The sequence below is a fragment of the Eumetopias jubatus genome, unplaced genomic scaffold (assembly GCF_037043125.1).
Source record: "Eumetopias jubatus isolate StellerSeaLion01/CBP00866 unplaced genomic scaffold, mEumJub1_p1.0 scaffold_3, whole genome shotgun sequence".
NCBI classification, from domain to species: Eukaryota; Metazoa; Chordata; class Mammalia; order Carnivora; family Otariidae; genus Eumetopias; species Eumetopias jubatus.
Genome location: NW_028274809.1, coordinates 8953617 through 8965716, shown reverse-complemented (window position 1 = coordinate 8965716; position 12100 = coordinate 8953617). Strand labels below are relative to the sequence as shown.

The 12100-nt window shown below is 56.4% G+C and overlaps 1 protein-coding gene across 1 annotated transcript; it reads right to left on the bottom strand.

Annotated features, from left to right (window-relative positions):
- Positions 1–1978: 1978 nt before the first annotated feature.
- Positions 1979–9367, bottom strand: NMUR1 (neuromedin U receptor 1). Its single transcript, XM_028105365.2, has 3 exons — positions 9269–9367; positions 5016–5904; positions 1979–2994 (listed from the first exon to the last, which is right to left on the bottom strand). The coding sequence occupies exons 1-3, from the start codon at positions 9290–9292 to the stop codon at positions 2642–2644; spliced, it is 1266 nt and encodes a 421-aa protein (XP_027961166.2). The 5' UTR covers positions 9293–9367; the 3' UTR covers positions 1979–2641.
- Positions 9368–12100: the final 2733 nt, after the last annotated feature.

The following is a 12100-nucleotide window of genomic DNA, read 5'->3' as shown; positions in this document are numbered from 1 at the left end:
GTCATGGTTAAGAGTTCACACTTCCAGAAATGGAAAAACTCCTGGAGGTCCTGGGAGTGAGGATGTAACCAAGGGGCCCAGAGGCCGGGTGGAGGAGAGGCCTCCGGGGCTGCGGGAAAGATCAGGAGCGAAACCAGGGCAGCAGTGGGACACCTGTGTGGACGCCACTGCCCCCCAGGAGGGGGCAAGAGTAGAACAGATGGGAAGTAGCGAGAGCCCCAGCTCTTGAACCCGGGAGAGAGGGATGTGGGTGACCGCAGCTAAGAGGGGAAGTGACTCGAGCCCCAGATGCACCAGACGCTTGGGAAGGGTGGGGACTCGTGGCCTAGGGGTAGCACTGGGCGCTCAGGGGCATGCTGCGCGCCCCCCACTCCCCTGTTCTGACCAGTGCTGAAGGGGACTCCGCTTCTGGGAAAGCAGGATCCCGCTGGCTGCCCTTTCCACCTCCATCCCTTTTTCCCCAGGGCTGAGCCCAGAGCCACTGTTTCCATCTTCCATGGTAACTGGTGACCCGTGACAATGGGACCTATCCACTGACATTCTGGGGAGACCCCTGAGAGCCGGGAGTCCAGTGTACACTAAGGGGAGCCATGCCTTGTGACAGCTCACGTCCCCACATTCGCCGGTCAGCCGGGTGCTCCTCGGCACGTAGCAGGCCTCTCGTAGACGCACACTGACCCAGGCTTCCTCGGGCCCATAAGTCATGTCTGACAGAGAGGCCCCTGGGAGCCCACTGTTAGTCTCTGGGAAGAGCTGCAGGCTCCAGCCTGGAGTCGGGGGTCTGGCTGCCCCCCCTCCCCCCGCCACCCCAGGGCGCCCGAAGCTCACGTCCGAGGTCATTTGCCTCTCGGCTTCTTTTCACAAGTCCCCGTCCGTCTTCCATACAGTGGCTACCTCGGGAGAGGGAAGCTATCTATGGGTGGTTTTCAACTTTTTTCTTTTCCTTCAGACTTCATCCTTTCTTTTAAAAAATTATGGTAAAAGCCACAGAACATAAAACTTACCAACGTAACCATCGACGTGTGCAGTTCAGCATTAAGTGCATTCACGCTGTTGCGCAACCGATCTCCAGAATTTTTTTCCATCTTGCAAAACAAACTCTGTCCCCATTAAACAACTCCCCATGTCCCCCTCCCACCAGCCCCAGCAAGGGTGGTTTTTAATTATTTTAAACCGTTTTCCTTTTTGCTTATTTGTACTTCCCAAGTTTTCTACAAAGAGCATTTGATATTTTTACAATTGAATTTCAAAACTCCAGAACACTATATGCCACCCTGGGCAACCTCTCCTCTTCACAGGCAGGGGGACCCGGGGCCTGAGCTAGGGAGAGTCTGTCTGTCCGGGGAACCGGGACAACGGACCTACAGTGCACTGTCTCCTCCACCGGGGACACCCGCAGCACCCTGCCAGAGAGGCGAGGGGTCCTTCCACAGCAATCTCCTCTCAGGAGGGGGACAGGGTCCGTGGACTTGAAGCAGGTCAAGTTCCAGCCACTGAGTGGGTCCTGACCAAGCACTGAGCCAGCCCCCATGCATCTGGGATGGGGCTTCGTTTCAGGACTCAACCTACCTGTCCCTGTCTCTCTTCTCACCTCACTGAGCCCCAAGCAAAACTGTCCTCACAGGGTCACTCCTTGCCCTTGGTGGGCCCATGTCGCTTGCCTCGGGAACCCTCTGGTCAGCCAGGCCCAGGGTTCTGCTCACCTCAGGCCCCCAAACCAGCTCACGTAGAGGCAAGGACAGAGGTGGGCAGGGGCCTCTGCTCACTCGCTGGCCCTCAGTGGGTGCCAAGCAAAGAACATGCCCGGAGTGGCTCTGTGGGGGGCGGGGGGGGGGCATAGAGGTTGGGGGAGGGAGCAGGAGTTGGGGGGCAGTGAGCTGGTGAGGAAGCAGAGAGTAATCTCTGCCTCGTTGCTCTTAGGTTTTCCAGCAGTTCTGTTACGAGCCGTGATTTATGCACACACACAGAAAACCACAGGTGAAGTGCCAAAGTGTGACACTCTGAAATGTCAGGGCCTCTTTTATTTTGCAAACAAGGGACCAAGGCTGGGAAAGGTGATGCCACGTGGCAAGGAAGTAGCAGCAAGGGCTGAGATCAGAACGAGGTCCCCTGGATCCCTGGCACCCCTGCCGCCCAGCCACCCCACCGGGTGGAGATCCAGACTGGGTGGGGGCCTCGGAGGATCAGGTTGGCAGGGGTCCCAGGTACAGACCAAGAGCTAGAGAGGGCCGGAAGGGGTCAGAACCTACAGAATCTCAACGAGAAATGGGAAGGAAAGGTAGGGCGCCATGAACACATTTCAGACACTGGGGGTGAGGGTTGGGGAGACCCCAGGTGGAGGCTTGCTCTGCCAGTTAACCAGCTGCCTTGTTTCTGTAGAGGAAGGACTTCACCCGTGGGCCTGGGGCTCTGGAGGGCAGGCAGCAACCTTATATCCCTTCCAAAAACTTGGGTGGGGGTAGGAGTCACTGAGGCGCCGGTCCGAGTTTATTGGCTGAAGTGAGGGCGGGGCACAAAGGGGGAACAGGCCACGAAGAGGAGGGCGAGTGTGGCTCCCAAAACTGCATGTGGCACTCTGGTCTCTCTGGGTGGAGCTGCTCCCAGGCTCCCCTCAGAAGGGGTCCGTCTCTTGCGGCCCCTCTCAGCCACCATTCTCAGTCAGTGGGCGGACCCTGATGCCCGGGGGGCCCAGGTCGCACAGGGTGCTGCCCATGGTCACCCTGCTGAGGCTGTGGGAGTTGTGGAGGGGTCTGTGGTAGCGGCACTGAGTCCCCAAGCACAGGGCTTCCTGGAAAGTCTCCCTGAAGCGGCTTGACATGATGTTGTAGAGCACAGGGTTAATGGCCGAGCTGAGGTAGAAGAAGACGCCGGAGATAACATGCACGTACTGGAAGGCCAGTTCCAGGCCCTCGGTCCACTGGGACACAAAGCTCCACATGAGGCGGTCAACGTGGAAAGGGGCCCAGCAGATCCCAAACACCACGACCAGCACAACTGCGGGGGCACAGAGGGGAGACTTGGGTGCCTGCCAGACTGCCTTCCCTGGGCTTCAGGGTAGTCTGCCCATTCTCACCGTACCACCCATGCCCATTGTCCATCTGGAAGGTTCTGGAAGGCTGCCTGCACTAGCCTCAGCACCCCCTTCGGAGAGGCTGGACCACCATCACTGCCTGGGCAGCGGGCGTGTGCCCCCCCCCCTGGCCACAGTCAGCTGGACCAGGTGAGGATGCCTAAGCCAAGCCGGCCCAGTCTGGCTCTCCCATCACAGAGTTTGGAACTAGGTGGCTCCTAGCTAAGAGGTCACCCAGCTTCCCAGAGCTTCCCTCCAGCTGTGGCGTCAACCAGCCATGCCCTTCCTCGGGTCTCTGTCATCGGGCTTGCCTCGATCTTTGTTTCTTCTTGCTTGTGTTTGCTTCTCTGACTGCCTGTCTTCCCCTGCGATGCCTTCCCCGCCACACCCCAGCACCATTTTCCCTCATCATCCGGGTTCGACCAGGTTGCTGCTTACAACACCCCCAGCCTGTAGCCTGATGTACACTAGTCCCTCAGAAAGTGAAGCTGGGGGAAGGAGGGAGGGAGGCAGGGAGAGAAGAAAGCCGGAGCCCCAGGCCAGCAAGCAAGGCAGCCTTAAGGAAACACCCAGCTTCCCAGGGCAAGAGCCATCCCAGCTGAGCAGACTTGGTCCCTGCAGGGCAAGGGAATAGGGGGCAGAGGCAGAGTGGGCAGGGGGCGGTTAGTCTGTAGTGCAGCCTTCACAGGGCACAACTGAGAGGCAAGCTTGAAACTCTGGGGCCAGTCCCATTTTAGGGAGCTGCTCAAGTGGCCTTGGGCTCTGGGACACTGTCCCGCGGGGCAAGGGGAATGCGTCTCTCTCTGGGAATGGGGCAGTCCCAGTTAGCCAGCTGTAATCCCATGGCTTTGACCAAGGTCTCACAACCTCTGTCTTGCCCTGGCTCACTCCATCTACCTGATTCAGGCCCCGCTAGGGTGGGGCAGGATGGGGAGGAAATCAAGGATTGGCCTAGTATCATTTTGTCTGGCTTCCCCAGGGCCTCTGTTTTTGGAAAAGAGCCAGATCTAGACCACAGTAAGACCCAGAGCCTCAACCCAGCTGGCCTGCCCCAATCCACACTTCTGCCCTGACTCTCCTGTGCTCTGCACACTGACCCTCACCAACACACCTCCTGATGAGCTTCTATTAGACAGTGGGTCCTGTAGGAACCACAGATACAGCATGGAGAAAATGTATCATCTTGCCCCTCCAACACCTTGCTGCCCTTCTTTGGGGACCTTTGTTCCCCTCAGATCCCAGCGTGTGAGTCTGTGGGGGCTGCAAACCGCAACAGGCTGCCACTCCAGCCTGGGGGCAGGCTATGACCTAAGCCCACCAATCAGAATCCTTCCCTGGGACTTTTCAACAGCCACTAAGGGAAGAGGGCATTTCCTCAAGAAAGAGGAACTCTCTGTGCCCATGGCCCTGCCTCCCCCAGGCTGCTCTAGGGAAGGACAGAGCCAAGACAAGTTCAGGAGCAAAGATGAGAGACCTGGCAGGTCCAGCTCCCACAAATGGCTCTGCCTTCCTGGAACCCAGCCACGTGCCCCTGCCCAGTCCGTGGTTGGATTCCATGAGTCGGTGCCAGCCGCCTGGGAGCGCCACCTGTGCATCTGCTTGGGCCTCCAAGCTGAGAAGCACCCCAGGCTTCATTTAATGCTCGACTACTGCTGTCTGGACCGTCATAATGATTTTGGAACAAGGGACCCCCAAATTTGCATTTTGCACTGGGCCCCACAAATCACACGGCCCATCCTACCATTTATCTTTGGTATGAGTTTCTCACCGAGTAAAGCACGCACGCGTGCACACACACAGGACGGGGTGGGGGGCGGTGGTGGCAACCCCAAACCTCACACTCAGCCTCCATCAGAAACCCAGACACTCAGCCCCCCGGGTCCTGGAGGCTCTAGCCTCATACCCAGGGCCGGGCTCAGGCTCTCTTCCCAGCAGCAACACTTACACAGCATCTTGGTCACCTGTGTCCGGCCCCGATCCTGCGCCCGCTGAAACCTCCAGCTGTCACTGGGCCTGGCCGTGGCCCTGGCCTCCTGCCTGAGCAGCTGCAATCTCTCACGCCGCAGCTGAAGCCCGATGAGCAGGTACAGCACGCTGATGGTGGCCATGGGCAGGCAGAAGAAGAACAGAGTGGTGATCTGCACGACCAGGTTGTAGAGGGCCCGTGGGTAGACCAGGGTGCACATAGCCGACTGGGGCACCGTGCCCCGGCAGGGCACTTCCAGCTGCCGGATGCCGTGCAGGCTGGCGTTAGGCAGAGAACAAAGCACAGCGAGGCCCCAGATGGCCCCGAGTACACGGCGCACGCGGACCCGAGTCATCATGGACCTGGCCTGCAGGGGGTGCACCACGGCCACGTAGCGCTCCACACTCAGGGCCGTGACGTTGAGCACGGAGGCCAGGCACACTGTCTCGAAGAGCAGCGTGCGGAAGTAGCAGCCCCCCGTGCCCAGCAGGAAGGGGTAGTTGCACCACATCTCATAGAGCTCCAGGGGCAGACCCACAAGCAGCACCAGCAGGTCAGACACAGCTAGGCTGAAGAGGTAGTAGTTGGTGGGGGTGCGCATGGCCTTGTGGCGCAGGATGACGGTGCAGGTCAGCCCGTTGCCCACGGCGCCCACCACGAAGATCAGCAGGTACATGGCGCAGATGGGCACAAACAGCTCTGTCTGCTGGGGACCCAGGTACTTGAGTCTCAATTCTTCATCAGTGAGGTTCAAGTCCTCAGGGTCGGGGAACCTCGAGGCCCTACTGTCATTGCAGGGCACCAGGCTCCTTGCAACCCCTAGGGACATGTCTCCAGGGAGGATGGAGCAGTTGAAGCAGAGAGGAGCCTGTGGAACAGAACAGAGAGACACCCAGAAAAGTCACTCAAAAATGCCTGGTAATTCATTAAATCAAAGGTGCCGGTGACACTAAGAGGAACGATATTTTAGGTACCGCTGAGAAATAAAAAAGTCTGTCATCCATTTGTAAGGTGTGTAACAATTTCAGAGATGTAAAAGTGTACATCTTAAAAATGATAAAAAGCAGGGGCGCCTGGGTGGCTCAGTCGTTAAGTGTCTGCCTTCGGCTCAGGTCATGATCCCAGCGTCCTGGGATCGAGCCCCACGTCGGGCTCCCTGCTCAGCGGGAAGCCTGCTTCTCCCTCTCCCACTCCCCCTGCTTGTGTTCCTGCTCTCGTTGTCTCTCTCTCTCTGTCAAATAAATAAATAAAAGCTTTTAAAAAAAAATGATAAAAAGCAGGACTCGGTTATAAACGTCATGACCCACTGAAGTCTTTGAATAAAGGATAGTTTCCTCTGGAGCATGAGCTTTGCAGCCAGCAGTCTCCCCTTGGGTCTCTCCCCTTTCAAGCCCTGAACTTCGGGAGAGAGACTCAGTTTGGCCATCTGTAAAATGGGCACAACATGCAGTACCTGATCTTATCAGTATGATTTCTAAGAACAAGAATGAAACTGGGCCATTTCCTTACAACACACACTAAAAGAGACTCAAAATGGATGAAAGACCTAAATGTGAGACAGGAATCCATCAAAATCCTTGAGGAGAACACAGGCAGCAAATTCTTCTTAGAAACAATGCCAAAGGCAAGGGAAGCAAGGGCAAAAATGAACTACTGGGCCTTCATCAAGATAAAAAGCTTTTGCACAGCAAAGGAAACAGTCGACAAAACCAAAAGGCAACCAACAGGATGGGAGAAGATATTTGCAAAGGACATACCAGATAAAGGGCTAGTATCTAAAATCTATAAAGAACTTATCAACTCAACACCCAAATAACAAATAATCCAACCAAGAAATGGGGAGAGGACATGAACAGACACTTCTGCAAAGAAGACATCCAAATGACCAACAGACACATGAAGAAGTGCTCAACATCGCTCGGCATCAGGGAAATCCAGACCAAAACCTCAAGGAGATACCACCTCACACCCGTCAGAATGGCTAAAATTAACAAGTCGGGAAACGACAGATGTTGGCGGCGATGCGGAGAAAGGGGAACCCTCCTACACCGTTGGTGGGAATGCAAGCTGGTGCAACCACTCTGGAAAACAGTATGGAGGTTCCTCAAAAAGGTGAAAATAGAGCTACCCTACAACCCAGCAATTACACTACTAGGTATTTACCCAAAGGATACAAACATAGTGATCTGAAAGGGCACGGATCCAGGCAGTTTAATCTACAAAAGGTACTAACGTGGGGCCTGCCTGACACACAGAAGGACTTGGTTATCAGCCACCTCGCAGTGAGGACTGAGTCACTGTGGGGATCAAGCGAGGGGGTAAAAGGGCTAAACATGAGAATGCTAACCCAAAAGTTGGTCCTTATTTCTGTTTCCTATCACCTGCACTGTTAAAAGTTGAAATATTTGACAACCTTGACACTGCCGGTTCTGGGGTTCCCTCTCCTTTGTTGGGTCCCCATCTCTGCCAGTCTATGGGTTATAGTGGTTAATGACCCAGGCCATGGAGCTAAACACACTGGCCCGAGGTCAAATGCCAGCTCGGCTACACTCTAGCTGTGACGGCTCCTCACTGTGCCTCAGTCTTCACATCTATAAAATGGGGGTGTCCACAAAGCTTACCTCATAATTTCTGTGAAGATTCAATGTGAAAACACATATAAAGTTCTCAGGGTATGCCTGGTACATTTCAGGTGTGCAATATCAATGCACAGTAACAGTATCCTTACTTCCCACATGGAAAGGGCAAAACAGTCCAAGGGAGGGACACGTGGTTGGCTCAGTCGGTTGCTTTTGATCTTGGGGTTGTGAGAAGGAGCCGGATTTAGGGTGTGGAGATTACTTAAAAATAAAATCTTCGGGGCACCTGGGTGGCTCAGTCGTTAATCTACTGACTCTTGATTTCAGCTTTGGTCATGATCTCGGGGTCTTGAGATCAAGCCCTGTGTCAGGCTCTGCGCTCAGCAGGGAGTCTGTTTGGGATTCTCTCTCTCCCTCTGCTCCCCCTCAAATAAATAATTCTTTTTTCCCCTAAGATTTAGTGCAGAATTCTTTTTTTTTTTTTTAAAGATTTTATTTATTTATAGTCAGAGAGAGAGAGTACAAGCTGGGGGAGCAGGAGGAAGAGGGAGAAGCAGGCTCCCCACCGAGCAGGGAGCCCGATGCAGGGCTCTATCCCAGGACCCTGGGATCGGGACCGGAGCTGAAGGCAGACGCTTAACCGACGGAGCCACCCAGGCATCCCTCAAATAAATAATTCTTCTTCTCTTTTATTTTTAAGATTTATGTATTTATTTATTTGACAGAGAGAGACACAGCAAGAGAGGGAACACAAGCAGGGGGAGGGGGAGAGGGAGAAGCGGGGCAGGGAACCCGATGCGGGGCTCGATTCCAGGACCCTGGGATCATGACCTGAGCTGAAGGCAGACGCTTAACGACTGAGGCACCCGGGCGCCCCTCAAATAAATAATTCTTAAATAAAATAAAATAACTCTTTAAAAAAAAAAAAAAGAACAGTCTAAAGGAGATGGGGCAGGGGGTGAAACAGGATTTGTCTGGGCAGGTGGTTTGGTGGGACCGGCCAGGAGCTGGGGACTGTCCCCCTAGCCCTTTTGCCCAGCCCCCCGCCAACACCACCCCTCCCCTCAGAGCAACCGCGGACTTTCAGGCTCCGTTCCTGGACCCTCTTCCTATTCCTTCAGCTCCAATTCATCTTCTCAACAGGAGTTTGGGGCCCATGTACCTGCGCAGCCACCATCCAACTTTCTTTCTAGGTCCTTTTCTCTCCCAGACCGCAAGAATTCTTAATCCTGAATATCTTCCTCCTCACCAGAATTTCCACCCAGAAGTCTCCCCCAACCTCCTTGTTAATCCCACACCTGCTCCGCATTCTGGGATGGAGGGGCGGTTCACCTGCCCGCCCACAAGGCTGGAGCCCGGCGGGGAGCCCGGTGGGGTGGGGGGGATGAGCGGGCGGCGCGCAGGTGCCGAGCAGGGTTCGAGGCGGGGGGGAGGCGGGGGGGGGGGGTGGGGGGGTGGGAATCTCTGCGCCACCGGGAAGGGTCGCAGGGCCGGTGTCCGGCAAAAAGACAGAAATAACCCGGAGGCTGAGAATCCCCCGAGAAGTGGGGCGCCTCGACGGGGCCCTCCGATCCCTACCGCCCCGGGAAGACCCTCTGTGCGTTCTTCCCAGGCCCGCGCCCAAGCCCCCTTGGCAGCATCGCGTTCCCCTACCATGCCGTCTGCGGCCGGCGACATCGAGGTGCGGGGCGGGTGGCGAGACCGACGAACAGACGCGGCGCCGGGAGCCAGCTGACTGGCGGACAGACGGCAGCCGGCCCACAACTAGCCCTCCCCGTCGCCCCGCCTGCGGGTGGCCCCGCTGCCCCGAAAGGGACCGCCACCAGGGGGCGGTGCTCTTGCGGCAGAGGTGGACCCAGAACACCCTCATCTGGGGTCCCCACGCCCCCCCAAACGAGGGCGGTTGCTAACAGCGTTTGATGAGACATTCCCAGGAGCACCGTTACGGAGTCCTCATGGAACCCTCACAACAACCCATTTACAAATGAGAAACCTGAGGCTCAGAGAGGTGAATTTCGACTGGTCTGGGTCTCACACCCTCCTCCCCTGCCCGGGGCTCCTGCCTGCTGACTTTTAGCCTAACTCCTTATTGTCGTGTCTCTCCAGCCCCCCATCTCCTCCTGCCCCACATTTCAGACGCACCTCAAAGTTCACGTGCTCCAGAGGGTCTCATCCCGTTCCTGGGCTTCACGTGGGGTCCCCCCGCCCAAGTCCCAGGGCAGCATTCTCCACAGCCTCTCCCTACAGTTCTGGCGCAGGCGGTCCTCCCCTCCCAGGACTGCAGCAGAAGCTCCGCTCTCCCTCCAGTCTGTCCTCCCACGGTAGGGATCGGAGGGCCCCGTCGAGGCGCCCCACTTCTCGGGGGATTCTCAGCCTCCGGGTTATTTCTGTCTTTTTGCCGGACACCGGCCCTGCGACCCTTCCCGGTGGCGCAGAGATTCCTCCCCCCCCCCCCACCCCCCGCCTCGAACCCTGCTCGGCACCTGCGCGCCGCCCGCTCAGTCTTCCTCCTGAAGCCCTAGCCAGGTTCTTCCTCTGCTGGAAAACCTTCCCAGGCACTCCCCACTTCCTTCTGAAAAAGAACACACCAAAGTCTAGCCTGGTGTTGGACCTCCATGCCCCACTTGCCTTTGTGATTCCCCCCTCACTCTATTCCTCACCCCCAAAGACCCTCCCTCTCACCCATTCAAATGTTTCTCCATCCCTCCCTCCCACCCCACCACAGGTGCCGGACAGGGAAGGAGGGAAGTGTAGGGAAGAGTCTGGAGTGCTTGGATCCCAGCCTCCTCCTGCTGCCCCAAGCTGTACACATGTAAACCCAAGGAGGGAGCCCCTTCCCTGCTCTGCCCTCTCCTCCAACCAGCTCCTTAGTTGGAAGTTATTTCATCAGGAACTTTCTAGGAAGCCTAGACACATGGATCTTAGAGGCCAAAATGCTGGCTCCTGGGCCTCTTCCCAGAGCCTGATTCATTTAGTGTGGGCAAAGTCCAGCAACCCTCATTTTTGACACACAGGGACGGAGCCCCAAGCCCCAGAATCACACTGTGAGAAGCACTTGGAGGGGTTAAGTACAAAGCCCCAGGACCCGGGAAGGCTGCTGGTCAGCAGTGCGAATGCGAAGAGATCAGCCCCTCTGTGTCTTGGTTTTCCTTCCTAGAGCATGTGTGACCGTGGGTGCCTTGAGACATCAGTGCAAAGATTTAGCACCGGGCTGGCGAGCAACCAGCACTCAAAAACGTCCGTGTAATGACAACTGGAGGTGCGACTTTCTTTCCCCCAAATTTCCCCAGCCCCCACCCCCCACCCCTGAGTCACGGTCTGGCCTTGGGGACTGGGAGTCATACCGTCTCAGAGCCTCCAGCGGGCCTGCCTTCCCAGGAACTCCACATGTAAACACAGGCCCAGGCACAGAAGGAGGTTTGCTGGCAGTGCAGGGCCAGATGGTCCCCATGTCCTTAGGGAAAAGAATTCTGGGGTTTCCTCGAGAATTAACTACTCAACTCAAGATGAGTGACCCCACCCAGAACCTTCAAGGTCCGGGCTGCTATCGTAGCCTATATCAGAGGAAAAATGAGGGGCAAGCAGCATCACTGGGGAACCGTCCACCATGGGGTCACAGGCAGCATTTAGCATGTGATGAGCATTGCTGACACCTGCCCCCATCCCTGCATCACGCTCGCACACGCACAAGCACATGCACCACTGTGCACACACTCAGCATCCTGAAACCCACGGTGGACCCCTTGAAGGTGCTCAGAGCCCAGGAAAGAAAGGAAAGAGCCATTCCTGCCTTAAAGAGGCAGAACGGCTCCTGCCAATCAGGAATGCTTACAGCTGGCTGCCTCATTCACAGTATTAACAGCAATCAAAGACCAAGCCAGGCTAAATAAAAGGGTAGCCCCCCAAAAGGAGAGGCGCAGTGGTTATCATGGCTGTAGCCACACCCTGCACTGTTCAGAGGGCCCTGGGTGCCCCAGCCTCACGCCTGAGCTTAAGAATGCCATGGCAGCATGTCCCAGGTCCCATCAGAACCTGAGGACATCCTGCTACCTCCCTGCTCTATCCTGAGGCAGCTTCTCCAGGGCCATGTTCATTGGGGAAACCTGCAGGGCTGAGGCCTGGAGTAAATGCATCCCAAGTTTTCTGGGTATATACTTGAATCTCCTGACCCTGGCTGGTGGGCATCTGCCCAGACCAGGGTGTTAAGGGCCCACCTCTGCACAACAGCAAATCTGCCAAGGGAGTGCCTCTGGGACCCATGGGAGCCATTTGGGAGATCTCTCAGCTCCTGGAGTCTGTGCAGGGCTCCCAGGGCCTGAAGTATATAATTAGCCCCAGAGCCCTTCCTCCCCCTGCTGACTCCTGAGAGCCACAGAAGGGCAGTTGCCCCGAGCCAGGTCTTCACCAGCATCACCTGAGCAGCTCCTGGAACGTTCACTGTTCGCCAGAAGTCCCCGCTCCAGCCCCTCCCCCTGCTCTACTGCC

Bases quoted from the DNA above. Each gene is read 5' to 3' on its own strand.
- NMUR1 (XM_028105365.2), bottom strand. From the start codon at position 9,292: ATGTCGCCGGCCGCAGACGGCATG. The intron at 5,905-9,268 runs GTAGGGGAACGC...TCTGTTCCACAG, and splicing joins CGCCGGCCGCAGACGGCATG to GCTCCTCTCTGCTTCAACTG. The intron at 2,995-5,015 runs GTAAGTGTTGCT...GTGCCCCCGCAG, and splicing joins ACAGGTGACCAAGATGCTGT to TTGTGCTGGTCGTGGTGTTT.